This window comes from Chaetodon trifascialis, chromosome 20 (assembly GCF_039877785.1).
Source record: "Chaetodon trifascialis isolate fChaTrf1 chromosome 20, fChaTrf1.hap1, whole genome shotgun sequence".
Taxonomy (NCBI): Eukaryota; Metazoa; Chordata; class Actinopteri; order Chaetodontiformes; family Chaetodontidae; genus Chaetodon; species Chaetodon trifascialis.
Window position 1 is genome coordinate 11,579,865 of NC_092075.1, and position 20,760 is coordinate 11,600,624.

Here is a 20,760-nt window from a genome sequence, read left to right on the forward strand (position 1 = left end):
GGCACTTTCATTCTGACTTTCCTTTTACGTTTATAAGAGTGTGTTGTGCAAGACCACACTTGTTACTGTGAAACTGATGTAATCTTGAAACTGGTCCCACATAAGCACAAAGAGAAATCAGACACACTATGGAAATGTTTGTATCTCATCTGTCTTTCCAAAAATGCAAAATTCTAAGATATTTGAACACAGTTTGCTTTGTGACATAAACAGTATCTCACCTCTAATCTTGTCTGAGCTGGCCTGTCACAACTCATAGACAGCGGTCGTCTGCATGCCTGCCTCGTGGACAATAACGGGTTAACTGTCCTCCTTTGACTAAAACTCTCCAACCTTTGACCTCTCACTAACTCAGATAAGTGCCTCTTGGGTAGGAAAGATGCTCGAGGTCGTCGCCTGATCACCTCCTCCACTGTAAAGGGCTCTGCCTTTGGACATTTAGAGTCAATCCTCTGTAGCGCTTCCTCCACTTTTCGGTGCAAGGCCATGGAGCCCTCCTGAGCTCTGCTGGGACAGAGCCGCGGGGAGGAGGAGGAGGAAGAGGAAGGCCGAGGACAAGAGAGGACAGGAGACTGTGATGTTGAAGCTGGAGAGAGTCCTTCCCTTTCTGGGGTAAATGTTTCAATTTCTGCGTTAGCAGGAAAGGACGTCTCGGAGCTGGCTGTTTCCACTCCAGAGTCCACCGATTCCGAGCGCAGGTTTGTCCCCATGTCAGACGAAGGCGTAGGAGAGTCTTCATCATTATTTTCCATCCATTCTAAGTCCGAACACTGGCCTCCCTCAGAAACCCAAGCCTCCATGAGGTTTCCAAAGCTCCTGTATAGATTCATCTCCAAATGTTTCCCCTCTGTCCCCTCACACCTCCTCTGCTTCTGAACTGCAACAAGAAAATGAACAGCAGAAAAGTCAGCCCACGCAGTCGTTAGCTGAGGTGAACTGGCCATGTAGAATTCAAAACATCCCCTCTGATCCGCCTCTGTTGCTTCACCACGCCCATGCACAGCATCTGTCCTGTCACAGCGCCGAGCTGCATGTTCATACCTGCTCCCCTTGTCACCAAATCCTGGGAAAACAGTGACTCATCTGCAGTGTTACTTGAAATGTTGGATTTTTCCTCATACCTGTTAGAAATCCAAGACATAGCAAGGATAAGAACAAGCCATGACACAGTAATAAATTTACCCTGCATGGGTATTTACAGACTGCACTGGGAGGGAAACTTCAGTTATGGAGTAATTTTCTGAAACAGATGTTCTGTAAAGGAATAATGCACATCAAGGATAAGACAAGTCTCAGAACTGCCATTAAAATGTTTCCCACAAGTTGAGATTGAAACAAAACTCGTGCCTTAACATACATGAGTATATGAGTGTGGTAACATAATATGTTCACATTCCTCAGTGGATGTACGGTATTATGGCGAGTGTGCGTGTCATTTCAGTAAGATATATCTGAGAGGAATGTGGAGAATGGACACTCCTGTGTGCTGATTTAATCTGCATTCTCCAGGTGATCAGTGAGAGATCATCTGATCAAGCACACAGTCTGCCCACAGTTACATCTGTTGTTGTCTTGTTTCGGTCTTAATAAATTACACACATGCTCATGCTACGTAGTTACATCCTAGCTGTATTTTGGGGGATGATTTAGGGGATTAATCTGGTGGATTTCAATGTATATTCTACAATTTAAGAAAAAATATAAAATACATGAATAAATCTAAAAATAAAAATGTTGAATTTTATTCCTGCTAATGTGGGGGAGGCTTTGAAACCCTGTTTAGACCTTTATATAGCTAAATGAAATTAGCAGAAAATACATTTCCACAGTTAACTGCACAATAAAGGTATATATTTTTTTAATAGTTAAGATGAAAGAGGGGTTTATGAATCTTTATTTATATATATTTATTCATGTTTTTATTCTTAGCAGTATTTTTACTCGAAAACATGCACACAACAAAGAACAACTTGACATCATCCCTCCTCTTCAGACTATCGGCATTACCAGTATGTGGTCGCTAGGGGTCGTTGTTGAGCATGTCTCGAGAATTCCTCACCGTCTATTCAAAAAGTCACTGAAGACAATTACGTCCATTCCCTCTTTTTGACTCTTCATGTTTGCTCAATAAGTCTCATCTCCATCTTCTCTGTTGAGGCTTTTTATTTAAAAGCCTTATTGGAGGATGCTACAGGCAACAAATCAACAAAAACTGTCCGTATATCACTGGTGGACGTGACAATATAAACAGAAAAGTGTGAGAAACAGTACTGTAGGTGTATAGACTACCACACACTGGTGCCACAGACAGTGTATTTCTTTATTTTTATTGGCTTTTCTTTGCACACGTCAGGTTAAATTCCATTGAGCTCCATCAGTGTGTTTGCGTTTAATTCTCTGTAGCAACCAGTAAACACTGCGGTCTTTGGGCGACCTGCAGCAGCATCAAACAGGATTACTATGGAGAGATACGCTCTGCTGACACCTGAGCCACATTACATACCGGGGTAAGTGCATGCTTCCTGACACGTGTAAGAAAAAAATAACCGCATAAGTTTAGTATTGAAGATAAAATGATATGTGGCATGACAGCATAGGCTCCTCTCTACTCACGCGTCAAACATAACGCAATGTAATGTGATACTCCTGTAAAAAAGTACTAAAAGTGTAATAACCTTACTTTATTTATTTGTTTAATTGACTGATTTGATATGCGTTGAAGGCAATTTGTCTCCAAAATTAAAGGAAGACAGGATAAAGAAAGGATATTGCAGTAGTTATAATATGAATATAATAGTGAAGTTTTTGCCCACTGTTGGGCAGCACCTTAATGTAACTAGTTAGCATTTAGCAAAAATGTCCCTTCAACATACTGCTTTCCTCAAAATGTTCTGTTAAATCTGTTAATTTAACAAAATGATATCTTCTTGTTTTTAGTCAAACGATGCAGGAGTTTGTACTGAACCCAGACTCCATATTGTTTAAAGGTATACAGGCTATTGTCCACAGCTGAAATTCAGCATGGGGAAGTCTTATGGCAAGCTCACAGCCGAGCAGCTGACCAGCCCTCATGTGAAACACTCCAGCCGCCTGGTCCTCCGCACAGGTCATGTCCCCTCCGCAGAGTCTGATGCTGATCTGACACTGAGAGGCATCCCTGACGCTGACTTGAAGAAGATGACACCAGGATACACAGGTAGGTCACACACTAACACAGGACAGGGGGTCAACAAAGTAACTGAACACCTCGTGGAAAATTATTTTACACTAGCGACAAACACTAATACAAACATTTAAACTTACAAGCAGTTAATTTCCTCATTGTGATGGGAAACAACTAAATGCCAATCAGTAGCATGCATCAGTTTTAAGTGAAATCTGGAAATAAGCCTTTAAATATGTGTTTTCACAGCACCACAGCATGAGACCATGAGACTAATCTGTGTCAGCTTGCTAAATTATTAAGTATAAACGACCAGTGAAGTGGAACATCAAGATAACGTACACCAATCAGCCATATTTGTAGCAGTGTTTGCAGTAGTATGGAAACCTGATGCAACACACACATTTTAGCATACGATTAAAATTCTTTCTCTTATATGAATATGTTCAAACTCCCTTGGTTTTATGTGCTCTGTGGAGCAAGAACAGCATATCGTTATTTAAAATAAAACATCCCAGTTCCTCTGGATAATCCACAGATCTCCCTGTGAACTGCTCTTTGTGCTAAAGAAACAGTCCCTTTGAGAGCTGTTCACACTGTGTTCTGTGGATTACTCAGAGTGACAGGGACGCTGTCTCTGGAACGAGATGCTAGTGTCGTTTTTAATACTGTGAGCACCAGTAACAAAATCTGTTCACCTTCTGTGTATTGGGGTGGAGGCAGACTTCTCAAAGACAGATCATCATGGCGAGACGCCTTTCCAAATTCAGGTGAAATTAAGATTTAATGTTGCTTGTTGGTGTTTTAGGCTGCATTCCAAGAAGCCAGAACTACTTTGCCTGCACCCACACTGAAACATGTCGTAAGGCGCTGTCTGAGTTTTACCGGGAAAGGTATACAAAGATCCAGCGGCGATCAATGGACCTGCCAGCTGTTGTCAACTACACCAACCAACAGTGTGAAGTAACCTACATACACACATGTTCTGGCTCTATCACTCTACTGCCCCCACACATACACATAGATGTTGACAGGGCTCCTCTGAATAGGTTCACTATTGTTTAATTATCCATGGTGGAACTCCAGTGTCAGTTCACTGTCATGTCATCCACCCTAAAAAAGACTGAGAGGCAGAACCGGTCAGCTTTCCAAAGGGCCTATCACAGATTCACTAGTTATATCTCTGAGATTAATTCACTGTTTATATAACTTGGAGGAATTAGTAGCAGTATAATCAAGTTTCTTCTGGCAGAAATTTCTATTCACTAAAGTTACTCATGTCGATTTTACAGGAAGAGGTTGACATGAAACCTGTGTTTATTGGTATAGGATGTAAAATATTTGTTGGCTTTATGAACCATCAGTTAAGGCTTAGAAGCAGGGTTGGCATCTAATCATTTTTGATCATAGAGGTTGTTTGATCTCTGAGTCATGGTCTAATGCTCTCTGTTATGTCTTGGCCCAGAGACCAAAACCCCCTTTGATGGCAATCTCTGACGCAGTGATCACCTACAAGCCCTTGAAATCCTTCCCCCTGACCAGAAAACCGTATTTCATGGATGATGATGACCCCCACAAGTACTTTATCTCAGGTACCACTCAGACAACTTCAACAGTTGTTTCCAGTAAAATGCATTTGGCCTCAAATCCGCAATAACAGATTGTTTTCTGGCAATAGAAACAGACTGTTAGCACAACATGTCAACTTTTCAACTGATAAGCAAACTCGTTAGCATACAGTTGCATATTCGACATCCAGCAGATACGGAGTGAAATCAGCACTCACAGCTTTTGCTGAAAACAGTTGTTTGTTGTGGCTGGAGATGCAACATTGCAGGTTGTAAAACCAAAACAATGAGCTGAAACAGACTAAAAGGTTCTGTAGAACAGCAGAAATGGGTGATATTCTCTGTGAGTTCGACACTTTCAACGATCCCTCTCATACTGCACATATGGTTATTTCAGTTACTATGAATAATATTGATACTGGCTTTTATCTCTAGTGTATTGTGCCAAAGAATTCCCAAAATAGTCACTGAGTGATGTCTTTTTACAGGTTTTACAGGGCATGTGCCAAAATCTCGTTTCATAGTTGGCAAAGGTTACCCCATGACAACCAACCAGGCACTGATCCAGTTTGGGATGCAGCAGCGAAGTGACCCCACATCCCAAGACATCACAGGGGGAAGGGACAGTAAAACAACTCCCATGCCCAAAATCTATCCATCAAGCAGAGGTGTGGTGCCGTCATTCACAGGACACATCCCAGGTCAGAGTCAGCAACGCACCTCACAAGCCTTACGTTAGCTATTCTACAAAAGTTACTGAAGTGAAATTAATTACTCTGTTAGTGTTTAAAATGTCAATTTAAAGCATGTCTAACTCTACACTATCACACAGGATACCGGTTCATGTATGGACATACCTTCGGTCAGCTTTCCAAGAATGCACTGGAAAAGAGGATCTTTCGAGAAAAGCCATAAAACCATTGCACACTTCAATAAAATGATTGCAGACAGGACGGGAGTCAGATCTAAGATGTCCTCACATTTGGCACATGAATCAACACTTGTACTGCTCACTGTTACAAGAAGAAGACGGGTAAATATGTTAAGTCTTTATTGACAGACTTTGATTGTCACTGGGCATTAGAGGAAGCATTCAGAGGTTGAGAAAATGATGCTGGGTGGAATAATTTCACAGATTTCACATTATTGCAGAACATTAAAAATTCCCTATTTCACAAATGGAGATAACACATTTTCTGTTCTTTCCTCTCCCTTATCTAAACACTGGTCTATCAAAATATACCTGACACACATTTAAATACCTGAAACAGCCACAAGATGGCTTACATTTGTGCAACTGAATAAACTTCACCGGAAGACATACTACTGGGTATACCAAGCAATTCCACACACTTTAAATTTCATGGCCAGAAAATGTCCAAAACCTACCTCTACAGCTATAAAAACATTAACAGGAAGTTAAGAGATCTAGTAAGTACTGAAGCACTGTACTGTATGTGTGTTAACTCATGCACCTACAGTAAATCCATGCTGGGAATTCGCTCTAGAAACAAAGTTACTGGAAATGAAACATCACTGACAATCCACGGGGCTGGTGTGTACCACATTTGGCACTGGTGAAAACGAAGTGCTTGCTTTTTTCCCCCTACCTATAGATTAAAGGTACAGTTATGGAGATAATGAGAAATGGACATGAGAAATGGATAGTTTTGCACCACAAGAATGTCCAACAGTCAACAGCAGGTCAATATTCATATTTTGTAATTGATATTTGCCTACAGGAAATAGAGTCACAGGTAACAGAGGAGCCTACTTACAATTATTCCAAAGAACAATTGTGAATAGTGGAATTGGCCCTCATTCATCAAGCTATTTCCTGGAAAAGAGCTCATGATGTGAAAATGATAAAACGATGCTAACATCAAGCTAAATGACTAGCTTTATAACCTCTTCCACATTAGCACCACTGGAGTTTTTCCTACTCAACTGCGTAAATATTACCAACTCTAAACATATTTCTCCTTTTATGCATATAAATAAAAAAAAGTAGCATTAAAGAATTATCAGATTTAGCACATAGACTGAAACCTAAAATGGCTGTTATGCTACAGTGTGTGATGCTACAAAACAGCAACTTTGTGTTTACATAGTTGATTGCTTTTGATTGGACAGCACTACAGATATTACCTTCCTAGTTTTTACTTGAACATTTAATAAGCTGTAATGGGGCAACCTAAGAACAGAAAGGACACACAAAATTAGTGTTGGATTTATGAATAGTTGGTGAAACGCAAATCTTGATGAATGCGGGCCAATGCCAAAGCTGTTAATCCTGTATTTTGTGTGCTTTCTGATCAGTTCAGCAAGGTGATCGAGCACTGTGTATGAATTATCATGCAATTAAGACTTTTTGTTACTACAGTAAATCGCGTCCATTTTTTAGGAGTCCTTGTCAGTCTGAGCTACTCCTAGCTTCATTGACCTGATGGAATGAGCCAACAGTCCAAGCTGTGATCTGTCCAAATGCAGCCACTGTGATGGTCGTTTGTACCTATGAAAGCAATGATAAAGATAAATTGGTTATGAGTAGAGAGTTACAGCATCAGTCCTCAATCTTGATCCCATTCTTACAAAGAAATAAAACATCCAGAAAAAACATCCAATTTGCTCACTGCTGGGTCTTACCTACTGGTTTGTGCTCCCATGTGACTCTGAGAAACTGCCTCTGTCCTGGTGGAGGTATCAGCTGCCCCAAACAGTTTAGCCCAACGAAGCCAACCCTGACATGGACTCTCAGCCTGGACACTAGTTGATGCATTCGGGGTCTCACTGTCTGTCTTTCCCCTCCTCTCTTCTTGCTTGCTGTCCATACTTATTTGAGACCATGTATCTGCATTATTCTGGCTACAGTCGTCCCCTTCAACCACATCATCTGTAAGGTCAGGCTCTTTTGACCACCACTCTGGAATAGGGGCTAACAATGGACTCCTGACGACCTGCATCCCTTTGCAATCCTGCTTAACGCAATTCCGAGAATTGAGAGACTCTTGGTGATGGCGAGCTATCTGATGAGAAATCTTAACTTGCTGACTGCTGTCTGTCTTTTTGTCAGCTTGCAACAATGGCCAGCTGGTCACTAAGAGGGCTGAGCATGGTGGAGGTGGAGAAACACCCTCCTCCTCTGAACAAAGTTGTCTGTTACGTAATAGTCGGTGCTCCAGGAGCAAGTTGAGGTCAAAGGGCAACACGGACAGCGGCTGCAGCAGAAGCAGCAGCTCCTGAAACAAGGGCTGACACTGAACCAGGGACATAGACAGGAACCCCCAAGAATGGTAATATGTTGTTACCACATCTGTGGAAACAGGAATGGGTGTGAACACACAAAGATACAAATACATGCAATCATTTGTTAGTCAAGTTTTAATAATTCAACAAGGTTTTAACAAGCAGCTCTGAGAGGCTGTAATTGAGCTAAATGCTAAAATCATCATGTTAGCATGATCACAGTGACAGTGGTAACATGCTGATTCACAGGGTTTGTTCTTGACCATGGAAACAACAATCTGACAACAAGTCAGTGTAGAATGTTTGCATGCTAACATTTGCTTATTTGCACTATAGGTACAAGGCATTGGACAAAAATGTTGGACAAATCAAACTTTTGACCTAATAAAGGTGCTAAAAGAATTAAAATTTGAATGTGAACCAAAGTGGGAGATCAGCTGACCATTCGACTGTCCAATCAACGTTGACATTTGATACTGCGCATTCCTGCCACAGTGTAGTGTGACCAAAAATAAAAAGTATGAGAAACTAACTGTGCGCTCACCTCTTTGACTCTGAAGGTGACTGAGCCAGAATTCCAAAGCTCTCAAGCTGAAAGACAGTAAATAACCAGCAAAAAATCAATATGCGCAGTTAATTCATTAGCATTCTTTAGCATCATTAGTATAATCAAAGGTAGTCTTGGCACTTACTTAAGTAGGCCCATGATGAAGGCTCTCAGTCTCATGCAGTGGCTGGTGAGCTGGGGACACAGTCTGATTTTAGAGACCAGGCTGTGAAGGACCCTTGTGGATGGACCTGTAGCAGAGTTGGACAGACAGTTCATGACGAGACCACACCAAAGAGCCATCGAGCCCTGCTAAACTAAAACTGAACAACATTCATGACTTCATTTGAATCACGATCACTAGTTACATTTACCAATCCTGGTAGAGACTTCCACTACATTCCAGGAGTGGTTGCGCCGCTGCCCGATGATGAGATCCAGTTTGTGATCCCTAAGACCGTCCTCTAAAATATTCTGGATTGTTGGACACAAATGTTCCAGGACCAGACCTCCAATGGTGGGGCTGCGAGAGCTGTTACCCAGACGCATCTGTGGCAGAAGGAGAGCAATATGATACAGTATATTTCCTGCCAACATAAATGATTAGACTCCAGTCCTCGAGTGTAAGTAACATTAGTCTGGCCCTCTTCCATCATGACACATCTTTTCTGCCAATTCATACCTTTTCTTCAGGGTCTCTGCTGCTGCCAAAGTGAGCCATGATCAAATCCACAGCACGGCTCACAGACCTCAGCAAACCTACAGACATTGGACAAACAAAGATAAGCTGAAGCTGTAATTAATGCTTTATTCATATAGGGTTTGGAACAGACACAAAGCATTGATATATTCATATATACAGTACATGTTACATTGCAAATCCCAATCTTATGTAATTTATGTGCATTATTGATTGCTGAAAGTCTCATTTTCGTCACATAAGTGGAATCTTCTCGTGCGGTGGGATAATTTGGTTTCCAGTAAAAATCAACTTGCTTCTTGAAGTGATGTCTCTTGTTCTGTCTGTCTTGTTTGAAGATACTCATGGTCATATGAAGAAAATGCTTATAACATGGTGATCTGTATTGTAAGCAGGCTGAAATGATGTTAGTGCACTGGCAGAATATCAATAATAAAGAAAAATGACTTCCTTTTTTAGATTGTCACCTCACTAAATAGGTCAATGCATAAATATACGAGATAATGCCTTCTGCTGTCTGGGTTCATTATCATATTATATGGAATGCAAATGAGAACTCAAGATGAAAGAGTCAGTTTTCCATTTTAGCAGCAATCCTCCCTGACTTGCTCTCCCCTGCCTTTCTTTCTTCATCTCATACCAGATAGCCTCTGCAAATGTCACGGTAAATTCTTTATGCATGTTGATGCCGCCTGCAGTGCTGCACCACACTGACTGTTCATCACAGCTGCAAATGTCTCCCACATTGATTAGCCACTGCAAAAGACTCACATTTATATAATCAAATTTGCATCATGTGGCCCATATGGTAGCAAAATGATTAGGTGCATTATAAATCATTAACACTGTTTCTACTGCATCATTCTCCCTTTTGTCCTCTCTTGGAGCTTGCAGTCGCACACACATAGGCTACAGAGCAGAAGGCTTGGCCAATCCCGTGCAGGGAGAGTTAAAAATAGGTCATGTTTGAGAGGAAGCCCCTTCAGGGTATTGAAGGCACTGCTGCAGCACAGTGAGTTTTTATTGCTGCTCTCAACAGCTCATCACTGGATAGACAATCCAATTAAAGAGGAATTATGTCATTATTGCTACTGGGTCACTCATTGCTCCATTCACATTTCAACGTATGGTATATATTACATTTAACATCATGTTTTATACAAACAGATACAGTGCATCACTCATTCATTGTCCTCACCTCTCCTCTGCAGATGGCTAATAGACATGGACTCGTAAGATGTATCGGGTGAGAGGCAGAACTCTGTGGGCGGTCTGTCGCTCAGGATCAGAGATTCACTGTGCTGACTCTGATTCGGCTTCCCACTGAGCCCAGCAGAGTCTGCCTGGATTTGGTGTGGGTGCAGCCCAGAAGCAGCCAAGGACAGCAGAGAACTCAAAGAGGAGAGAGGAGCTACCGAGGAGAGGGCAGCTGTAAAACTACCGTGAAAAAAGCCAGAGTCAGCTGCAGGTGCAGCCCGGTGCTGAGGGAGCTTCTTTTTTGGTTGTAAGATTGTGGGAGGAGACAGAGACACCTGCAGGTTTGGGTGATGGGTGTCAGTGGTTAGGGGTAAAGTGGGTGGTGTATGAGAGAATATAGAATGGTAGGAAGAGTGGGTCTGGGACTGACTGGGACCTTTGGGCTCAGTGTTGCCATGGCTTTGCTCAGGGGGGATGTTAATAAGGTCCTGGTAGGTGGGGATTTTAACAAGGTTCGACTGATTTGGGACTGGGCTCACATTTACAAAAGTCTGAGTTTTGCCTGCGTATGGGCTTGTTTTATCCTGCACCTGGACCAGTGCAGGCTTTGGGCTGGTGTGAATTGGATCTAGGCTGCTTTTTGATGTACATGGACTTGGGTGTCCCTGGATTCTGCTGGACTGGCTCCACGTGTGTCTGCGGCTGAAGCACTCTGGACTCGGTGTGCAAGTCGAGCAGGTATCAGAGCTCGAAGGAGCCTCCAGGAAGACGGGGTAGTGGCTGCCCATTGGTGATAGCTGAAGGTTAGAAAAGCATTGACTCCTTTTGCCCTTGAACTTGAAGCTTGGTTGGGAGGCACCAGTCTTGCTGCTCTTCTGACTCATGTACTGCTCCAGAAGGCAGCCCAAGTGCTGTGCCTGGGGTTTGCCTGCAGGGACGAGGACAAAGGGCTGGATGGGCAGTGAGGTCGGTCTCTGGGCCTTACTGTACCGCACCACTGGATTTTCCAATGAACATGCCCCTAAGATAGAGGTAAAGGAAAAAATGATTGAACAGATAAGATTTGCTTAACACTTCTGGTGTCATATCTTCACATATGTCTACCATCTCACAAACCCAACCCATAAAGGAAAAAATCTCTTATTCATTGCCTTACCTTTCTCAACAGCATCAATATCGGAGTGCTGCAGGTCCAGAATCACAGATGGCTGTGTGGATGCAGTGCTTGTGCCTTGGCCTTTGCTGCTATGTGGGCTACACTGGCTGGGGCACAATGAGCAGGGTGTGTGGGAGAGGTTTTGGATGCTGTCTGCATGTTTCTTCCTGCAGAGGGCTTTCTCAGTGGAGGTGGTGGCAACTTGATAATCACAGGTCTGAAGCTGAGAGCAATCAAACCCAGCACTGCAGTGTGCAGAGGAGAAGATCTTTTCCTTTTCTTGATCCTCTTTCTCCTGATGGTGATACAGAAAAGAAGAAACCTTTTATATGGGGTTGTAAATACTGTAAGTTGTAACTGATTGCTTCAGTCATTTATTAATGCTTTACAGATCTGTTGTAAGCCATGCTGTAAACCATTAATTAGACTCTCATGGGCTTCTTGCTTTCTTGTCAGCCATCAAGTCTGCAGTGGTGACCATTAATAAGTCATGAAACAAAATTTTTCACAAAACTCTAACAAGTCTGCAGAAAAAGTTAATATGTTTCTGATAAATGGATTTTGTTCTGGGTGCTGGACAACGATGAGCACCAGCCAAAGGAAATTTTCACACAGTTGCTCTTATAAATGCTGATATCTAATCTATAAAGCATTAATATTTGATTCAATTACTATTAATAACACTTAATACTTTGGTACTGAGATGTTAAAAGCTTCTAGGAATGGTGATATTCTTACTTCAGAATACAGTAGGTACAATGTAATTTGTTGTTTACATCACTGAATTCAGTACTAGGAGAAGAGCTGTTCTGTTGCAGCATTACCTTCTTGGCTTCTTTGTGTTGTCCTTCTTTCTTATGATCAACAACAATGTGCTCAGTGAGAGGGAAGGGGCTACTTCTGCTCTGACCCTCGGGGTAGCTGGTGTGGCTGGACCAGGCTGGGCTGGGCGACTGGGAGGAGAGGTCACAAGTCACAAGTTTGTAGTACTTCTGATTGGTCCCCATGGCCAATGTGGCCTGGCTTTGGAGACAGGCAGTCAGGTCTGATACCTCCAGTGAGGAGAGACCCGGGGGTAGCGGCTCCAAGGAGTAAAGATTGCAGTTAGAGTCAAGGCCCTGAGGAGACCAGCAGGAAGCAGAGGGCGTCATGTCAAACTCCTCTTTTGGGGGAGAGCAAACCGTCATGTCTTCATGCTGGAGGTCGCCAGCTGGAGTCTTGGGAACAGGTTGGAGGTTGAGGAACACGGATCCGTCAGATGACTCAGAGGGGTGAACTGCAGGACTGCTGAGGTCATGAGGTGTGGCAGGATTGTTGCTCCTGTTATAGATTGTGCAGAAGTTAACTAAGACGCCATCAGAACTGTTACAGGAGGAGTCGCTCACATACTCTGTGTGACTGTTGGAGAGCAGCTCTGGGGAACATTTGTGTTGGCTGTGGATGCAACAGGACATGATATCCTTCAATCTGTCTGAGTCCTGCGCTCCATGAGCCACGATGCCAGATCTGCTCACATGAAAGCACTGGCATTCAGTCTGCAGTGAGTCCTGCTGGTTAGGCTGGTTAGAGAGCCACTCTTGGTCACTCTCAATACCCAATATGGTGCCTTCCTTGCCCCATTCACTGCCCACATCCCCATGGGACATTGTATGATTTCTGGCACCATTACTTAGAGACCAATTGGAATTTCCATGCAACACAAACGATGAGTCCTCATGATATCTGTGTAGATTGCCTCCATCACTATCATCCTCCTCATCCTCATCTAGCTCTGTGTTGGGTAGGAATGAGTTGTGTGTCCGCAGGCTGACTCTGGCTCCAGAGCTTTCCTTCTTCAAATTGGAGCTTGTCTCCTCTGGTGAAGAAGTGGAGTCGTACCTCCCACTGCTGTCACTGCCCCCCTCCTCCTCCGCCCGGTCCTCATTGAGACTGCTGTAGCTGCTGGAAAAATGTCTTCGGCCACCACTGAAGGCATGTTCTCGGTTCAGCGAGTCTTGTTCTGGAAGGGACACAGCTCTGGTCAGGCCCACTGAGCACAGCCGGCCGGGCCTCTTGGCCGAGCTGCACAGGGCCTGGACAGGAAGTTGCCAAGTGGGAAGCTGAACCACAGGGAAGTGGCACGCGATCAGGGTGTCCCCGGAGAGGCTGGATGCTCCAATCATGCTGGATGAGGCTGGACCATGGAAACAGTTTCCATGTTCCTAAAATTAAATCCTGAAAGATCAGAATAGAACAGAATTACTTCTAAGTGTGATGAATCTGTTTTGAATGTGGTATCAGTGGTGCAGAAACACACTCACAACTGTGCAACGATACATACAGACAAGAGTACAGTGGTAGATTATATATGTGGATATACAAAATACATGAAACAATCAGTTACAACCACTGCTACTGTCTGTTCAGTCTTAACACAGTCTGCGTGTTACGGGTGATAAAATGATCTTGAGAATATAATTTTGAGAATTAAAATATGCAGGACATAAATGACAAGTATTATAGCTCCCCAACACACTTCCTGAGGCTTATTAGAAAGCAGCAAAAAAAAAAAAAAAAAAAAGTTCATGTAACAATGAAGCTGAACAGAGAAGTGTTTGATTCTGTAAGAGAAGTCTTAGGATAGTTAGATTTAAGTTTGGCCTGGCCCTAAGAGCAGGGAGACCATTATGGACCTTCTGTATTTCAGCGAAAATGTTTTTCATTTTGCACAGTTAGTCCATGGAGACATGTTTTAATGCTGCTGTGAATGTAATCTGGATAAATTGCATCGTTCTTGTTGAGTCTGCATATGAAGTAATCTCCCTGAGGATCTGTTTCTTGATTTTTCTCTGCTTTCTGCCCCCAGTGGCCTTTCTACCCGTAATGCCGTGACAGGCTCAAAGCCTCAGGGACCTAATTACAGATTTTAGGGAAAAAGCATTTGAAATTCTGGGCTAAACGCATCCCAACAGAATAGAAAAAGATAAAAACACAAAGCACAACGGCTTCTGTTGGCAGAGTCTGCTCCCTCATTTCACACCCCGGTCCTCCAGTTAAAGTCCTACTCCGCTGCCTGCTCCTGGCCCTCAGCACAGCACAGCCTCCATACAGTAACTCAGTCAACCATTAACAAACTCCTCCTCTCTCTGCCAGGGCCAACCACCATCGCTCACAGTTACTCAGCTGCTCTGTAACTGGGGCAGCTGCACTGCAGAGACGCTCTGCTGGCAGTGCTGAGAATAAATACATTTTCACATCAGTTTTAGTTAATTCACTGTGTTCATATGCATCGCTCCTGATTTTACAGACATCAAGCTTGAAACCAAAACCAGGAAGCATGTTAATGATCATCATCCCTTCATGAAATTCAACTGTGAGGACTATTGATTAATAATGAAAGTAATACAAAGTAATTACAAAATAGCATGAAATATATATAGCTATTGAAACACTGGAGAGTCAATCATAGAGGAAGAAACCAAAGTGAATAAAGCTGAAATAATGATTGAAGTTATCAGTAATAATTAATGTTGCTAGGATACAACCACAGACCATTAACTGATATCTGCCTTCTGCCTGGTGCTATGCTGTGAATTTAATCTAGACCAAAAATCAGCTTCAGAAAATTCAATATCAGTTTTAGATGTAAGATCCTGACGTCCACTGATAGATGTCAGATTGTTGCACTACTGTCGGCACGCAATGTGTAAACAATCAGAACAACAACATCTGCTGAATAGCTAATCCTCTTTATCATTACATTGCTGCAATAAACATCAGCCTTACCATGGCAACAAATATTTACACGTCAGAATATGCTCATATCGTACCATCCCTAATAAACTGGGTTAATCTGTGTTTATGGTACGATGTTAATATGGCAATAGAACTGAGAGGTAGCCAAGTGGCACGTCTTCGAGATTTTTGTGGATATTATGCACAGATAGAAGTTTCGCTGCAGCTAAATATTCCACTATAGGTGATATATACTCTTCTTCTTGCCTGTTAAAGCAGGTACAATAACAATTTATGGCCTATTGAACAGAAGCTGCTTGAAGAAAAGACAACATCATCCAGTAGGTTTTTGATTGTTTGGCTGCTGAGGTCACAGTTTCAAACTGGAATGGTCAACCTCAGTTCATCTCCAGTTAGGCAGTGATGGTGACGACTGGTTTGGAGGTTATAGGCCAACACGTTCTGGCCTAAGCAACTGAACATAATAGAAAAGTAATGCACATCAACTGTTGCACTGAGGTGCTGACAACTGGACTTGAGAGTAGGAAAAAAGTGTCCCACACTGTGGCTCCATTTGAATTTGTCTTTTATTCGGGTGGTGTTTCGCAACTAAGGAGCTGGTATGTTACATAGGTCACTCTCTCACAGCACATCTGATAGTAATTAGATCTCCGTGTTTCACCATTAGGGTGAGAAAAAACAATCAAGAGGATCAAACCATTAACAGTGACAGGAGTTACAGCCAATCAAATGACTTGAATCAAGTCATAGGCCCTGTAGTTGACTACAGGGCTTATTCAACTCAACAACAAAAGGTAATAATAACAAAAAACAACAACAACAAAAAAAGCATTTTAAATGAATTCCATTCTGCAACACAAGAGCCAGGTTTTGCATGCATTTCTTACAGTTTGATTATTTCTAGTGTAGTCATTTCTGATCTGATTATACAGCATTATAATGTTTAAATGTGATCAGTCGACTAAAATACTGTTTATTTAGCTTATAACTGCATAACACTCAGGAGGTAAAGCACATAGGACTTTAATTATGTGGCTGGTGATTTGTCCTTGAGCAAGACACTGAATCCCAAACTTTTACCTTCAGCTACTAAGGCATTATCTTTAAATCTGCAATCATACTCAACTTACCATCCATTTCAGTGGAGGGAGTCCTGCTGAATATTTCTGACAGAATCAATATGTTGTCAATTGATCATAAGAATAATATCTCTGGTAATGTAACATGAAGCATAATATAATACTCGAGGGGGCCATGTTGCATTGAACCTTGATTTATCCTGTCCCTGTTTATTTTAAACAGTTCAATAGTTCAATACCACTGAAAAGTAGGCCAGTGTGACTGACTAGTCGTCTGCAGAGGACTAACAACTGCACTGCAAAGACTTGACTCTGGTCCCCTTCTACTGTCTAACAGCTCTGTCGTCTGGGTAGCGGAGCACACTGAGATGGCTGTGATTAACCGAATGAATTCACTGGAAATGTCTGTCAGGTCAAGTCAGCCATCTCTCATGAGGGATGGGATTGTGGTTGTTCTATGAAAGCTAAGAGTCTGAGGTCCCCTTTTTGCTGTCATGCATGGAAACAGATGCTGCTTGTTATCAGTGATGCTGCTTGCTAATGAGAGATTGCAGCTCATAATTAGACCATATTCATGTGAGGAAAAGTTTCACTAAAAACTCAATAACAGCTCAGCATGCTCAGATGTGATGTGGCATCTAAGAAGTAAGATGGACAGAGAGAAGAGGAAGGTCATAGATGGGAACTGCATGTCCAGGTACCTGTGTGTGTGTGTGTGTGTGTGTGTGTGTGTGTGTGTGTGTGTGTGTGTGTGTGTGTGTGTGTGTGTGTGTGTGTGTGTGTGTGTGAGAAACATTCAAAGATGATGAAGTAGGACAGCATGTTAGACAACAGAGAACACACATGCCAAAAGAACCACCCTTGGCAAGGATAGCGTCTCTCTCACACACACACGTAAACACACGCCATCACACGCGCACAGCCATTCTTAGACCTCAGAAAGTAAGATTAGCATCAAGGTCCAACTGAATAACTGACTTCAAGGCAAAGTAAAGCACAAAAAAGACAAGCGCTCCTGCATCTGATGCGTCCATCATCAGCAGCGACCCTCCCGGTGCCCTTTAATACCATCACCTACTTGAAAGCAGTCGTCAGTCAAAGGTGATGTCCATCCTCTTCTTCCAGGTGATGTAAATACATGGGTAGCTCCAAAATCAACCAAAAAATATTTAAAAAAAAATAATAACAATCATACCAGCGCTCGACGCAGCTCTCACACCTTTGACGTCAAAGGTGTGTTAGGAAGCCGATATCTTCAGCTGTTACCTGATATCTGCGAGGAAAATCAATAGGCTTATCCAGGGAACTTGAAACTATATTGTAGGGTAACATAAACCGGTTCGACATTGCAGGTCCGGACAGATACGGCGGTCCCCACGCCGCCGCTTCAGCACCGCTCAGCCTGGCGGAGCGTGACGTCACGGCAGCTTTAACCAATGAGGGGGGAGAAGTGCCTGCCACTCACCGTGTCCGAGACACCTGGTAGGAAAAGAGTTTATCATTAAAGCCTGGAAATGATGAAAATAAACACGACGAGTAGGCACAGTGCCCGTAATTATGAACTTAGCTACAAATATGAGACAGAAAAAAAACATTCAATTATAATTAATTATTCTGAATTTGGAAACATTATTACAAATAAGATTTTTTTTCTCATTTTAATCTCGAGTATTGAAATAATGATAAATCCCCAAATCAGTAACAAATAATGTTTATATAATCTAATCTGTGCAACTCTGTTGAGAGCCTAAATACTGGAGACGTGATGTATGAGGTCACGATAGCTGCACGTGTAAACTAAACAACTGCAGAGTTTCAAACTGCTGCTGTTATAATTGTAATATTTTAGTAGAATTTTAGTATCTGTCCAGCGCTTCAGTCTGTTGGTCCAGTCACAAACGTGCTGGTGGCGTATTCATCTCACTAAACCTGGCTCAGCTCGCCCTCCAGTGGTGAAAAGTGAGCAGTACTCAGCTATTGGTGCAACCATTTTCAAGGGCTGTTGTGCAATATGTATCATGTGGTTGGCCCTATCATATACTGTATGTAAAGTTCATGTCCAAAGCCATAAGGAGACAGGGTTCATCTCGCGGTCAGAGTGTGCTCATAAACTCATTCTGGTCTTTGCTGGATGTCCTCAGCTAGACACTTTGTGTTTATATTGAGGTGATAATGCGTCTCGTGCCTCCTGGATCATTCAGGAACAGACCACACTGAGGTCCTTAATGCTTGTTGGGCCCAAAACCAGGACATCTGAGAGCAGCCCCCACCTCATCACGGGATATAATCCACTATGCCAGCATGGTGAGAGAGGAAGCCTCATCAAGTCTCCAGTGCTAACCTGCTTAAGTGCTGGACTGAGCCACAAACAGATATCAACTCAGCTCACCTCATCAGCGGGAGACATTGAAGAGCAGAGAGCAGCTTTAACATTTGTTCTCTCCAAACTACACACTACCAACAATTTGACATATTAATCAAACAAATCCTCACAATTCCCAATCCTACTACTTAATATCATTTCTGGTCCTTTGACACAGTAACTCTCATTTTTCACACAGATGGGTAATATTTTGTGTTACTTTGTAGTTGTTCATCACAGGAGCTTCGGATGGAGCGACAGCAATAAAGAATGAATAAAAATCTAAAACATGTAGAAGCAGTGAGTCAAAGCTTGTCCCTCAGTTGGCGAAGACCTACAGTATCACGACCTTGCATGAATACAGAAATATTTCATTGTACTTGAAAAAATAAATGCACTTTTTTTAACCAACCAATGTCAAAGTTTTTATAATCTTTTTCCACTGCACTAGAAAAAGTAGAAGGAACATTAAGAGCTATTTTAATTTGTTGACAGACAAAATGTAGGCAATACAACCTCTTGAAAATACTGTATTTGCATATTTACATAGTTTACAAAATGTACAAATAAATATATAAAAACATGAACCAATAAACTCAGAGCACCTCACAAACGTTGCATCAATATTTATATTTTCTTCTTAAAAATGTGTTCAGGTTTACTGTATACAGCCTGTCTGATGTCCTGCAAGTGTGTGGGACAAATGAAACTCTAAAAATTAGTATCGCTCCTGCTGGAACCATTTGACTATTCATGTGAACGTGGCATTTATGGCTTTGTTTTGCTGCAGTGCATTACCAGATCTGATTACGCTGACTGAATGCACAGAGTCTGATAAAGTGCCAGCAAGTCTTCTGTTCAAGGCAGAATACCACAGAAGTAATTTAGTACAGGGTCAATGTTGAGATGGGTCTTTAACTTTAGTCCATAAGCAAATGTTTGTTTCATAGACAGTCACCCTGATGGAGGTATTCCTCAGGTGGAGATCCAGAAGGAACAGATATTTCTCCTGTAAAGATAAGGAGCAGCTTTATTACGGGATCATTAATGTCTGACTTTGTCCATGCCATGCAGAATGCACACGGACAAAACTTTGAACATTACACTGATACAGTACAAGCATATTAGCGCATACAGTCTGTGAAAACTACAAAAAGGAACATTATGGAATGTCTTTTTGGAGAACATGTCTGGTTTTACTTTAATAAAAAACAGAACATTTAATGCAGATATTAATGTTAAAAGTGGGAAATAAAATTTGTTCATAGAAATTTCTTCTGTCTGTGAACGTAAGCTGGAAATGTTTCCTAAATAAATAAATTTTTTTAAAAAAGCTGAAGCTCTGCTGTACCTGCAGTATTTCGTGCCACACTCTAGGTGATACATGCAGCTGGACCCCACAGGCTTCATGCTGTTCCAACGCCACAAAAGTGACCGTTTGGTCCGCTGCAGAAGACCTCTCCAGTTTTCACGCACAGGCAGTGAGGTGACCTGTGAAGGCAAATATAAGATTCTTAAAGAACTGTGATGACGCTCCTGATGCACGGTGATAAAAATCAAATTACATCAACGATCAAAAGTCACATGTTCTCTGCTTATATAAAGCAACCTCTCAGGATGTTAACAGTAAATGCAGGGTGATGAACTCACATGAATGGTGCAGATCAGTGACACCAAAACAGAGACGAGGATGATTCTTTCTTGAAGAGTCTTCATGTCGCTTGCAAGATGAAGCGAAAGAGAGCAGTTGTTCCGAGGCAAGGCTGATGTGCTGTACCGTGCCTCCTGTATTAAAGGCTTTAATTGGGTTGGGGAGGAGTTACTCTTTGACAGATTTGAAAGATTAATTCTGCTATTTGATGCTTTAATTGCTGAGGCTGGGAGTTTTGGCAGAGAGGTTGATCTCAAGTCTAAGCCAATGAGCCAACTTCTTCACAGAGCGGTACTTATCAGTTTTATAATGGCAAGCGAAGTCAAAGATTATCTGCAGGGAGCCAAAGTACACTT

At 42.2% G+C, this 20,760-nt stretch overlaps 3 protein-coding genes across 5 annotated transcripts; 1 reads left to right on the forward strand and 2 right to left on the reverse strand.

Moving 5' to 3' along the window:
- The first annotated feature begins 2,199 nt into the window (after positions 1–2,199).
- cimip2b (ciliary microtubule inner protein 2B) lies at positions 2,200–5,672 on the forward strand. The gene is given in 7 exon segments (XM_070989437.1): positions 2,200–2,507; positions 2,988–3,196; positions 3,972–4,126; positions 4,629–4,755; positions 5,220–5,432; positions 5,564–5,620; positions 5,623–5,672. Coding segments are annotated over 7 exon segments (858 nt in total). The 5' UTR covers positions 2,200–2,460.
- A 667-nt stretch (positions 5,673–6,339) lies between these two features.
- Positions 6,340–17,822, reverse strand: LOC139348782 (AP-4 complex accessory subunit RUSC2). Of its 3 annotated transcripts, none has more exons than XM_070989121.1 (10): positions 17,470–17,822; positions 12,402–13,791; positions 11,578–11,872; positions 10,423–11,442; positions 9,207–9,283; positions 8,899–9,073; positions 8,670–8,775; positions 8,522–8,568; positions 7,378–8,044; positions 6,340–7,243 (listed from the first exon to the last, which is right to left on the reverse strand). In XM_070989121.1, the coding sequence occupies exons 2-10, from the start codon at positions 13,737–13,739 to the stop codon at positions 7,132–7,134; spliced, it is 3,837 nt and encodes a 1,278-aa protein (XP_070845222.1). In that variant the 5' UTR covers positions 13,740–13,791; positions 17,470–17,822; the 3' UTR covers positions 6,340–7,131. The 3 variants fall into 3 exon arrangements, with proteins under 3 accessions (XP_070845222.1, XP_070845221.1, XP_070845223.1); XM_070989120.1 differs by having other exon boundaries at positions 17,658–17,787; XM_070989122.1 differs by lacking the exon at positions 17,470–17,822 and having other exon boundaries at positions 12,402–15,855.
- A 1,906-nt stretch (positions 17,823–19,728) lies between these two features.
- On the reverse strand, positions 19,729–20,469 carry LOC139349054 (liver-expressed antimicrobial peptide 2). The gene is made up of 3 exons (XM_070989522.1): positions 20,404–20,469; positions 20,105–20,244; positions 19,729–19,762 (listed from the first exon to the last, which is right to left on the reverse strand). The coding sequence occupies exons 1-3, from the start codon at positions 20,467–20,469 to the stop codon at positions 19,729–19,731; spliced, it is 240 nt and encodes a 79-aa protein (XP_070845623.1).
- Between the last annotated feature and the right edge of the window lie 291 nt (positions 20,470–20,760).

Excerpts from the sequence above, each read along its gene's own strand:
- LOC139348782 (XM_070989121.1), bottom strand. The coding sequence starts at position 13,739 with ATGATTGGAGCATCCAGCCTCTCCGGGGACACCCTGATCGCGTGCCAC. Across the intron at positions 9,074-9,206 it reads GCAGAGACCCTGAAGAAAAG|ATGCGTCTGGGTAACAGCTC; the intron begins GTATGAATTGGC and ends CTTCTGCCACAG. Across the intron at positions 8,045-8,521 it reads TCACCTTCAGAGTCAAAGAG|ATGTGGTAACAACATATTAC; the intron begins GTGAGCGCACAG and ends CTGTTTCCACAG.
- LOC139349054 (XM_070989522.1), bottom strand. The coding sequence starts at position 20,469 with ATGAAGACTCTTCAAGAAAGAATCATCCTCGTCTCTGTTTTGGTGTCA. Across the intron at positions 20,245-20,403 it reads CACTGATCTGCACCATTCAT|GTCACCTCACTGCCTGTGCG; the intron begins GTGAGTTCATCA and ends TTGCCTTCACAG. Across the intron at positions 19,763-20,104 it reads TGTGGCACGAAATACTGCAG|GAGAAATATCTGTTCCTTCT; the intron begins GTACAGCAGAGC and ends TTATCTTTACAG.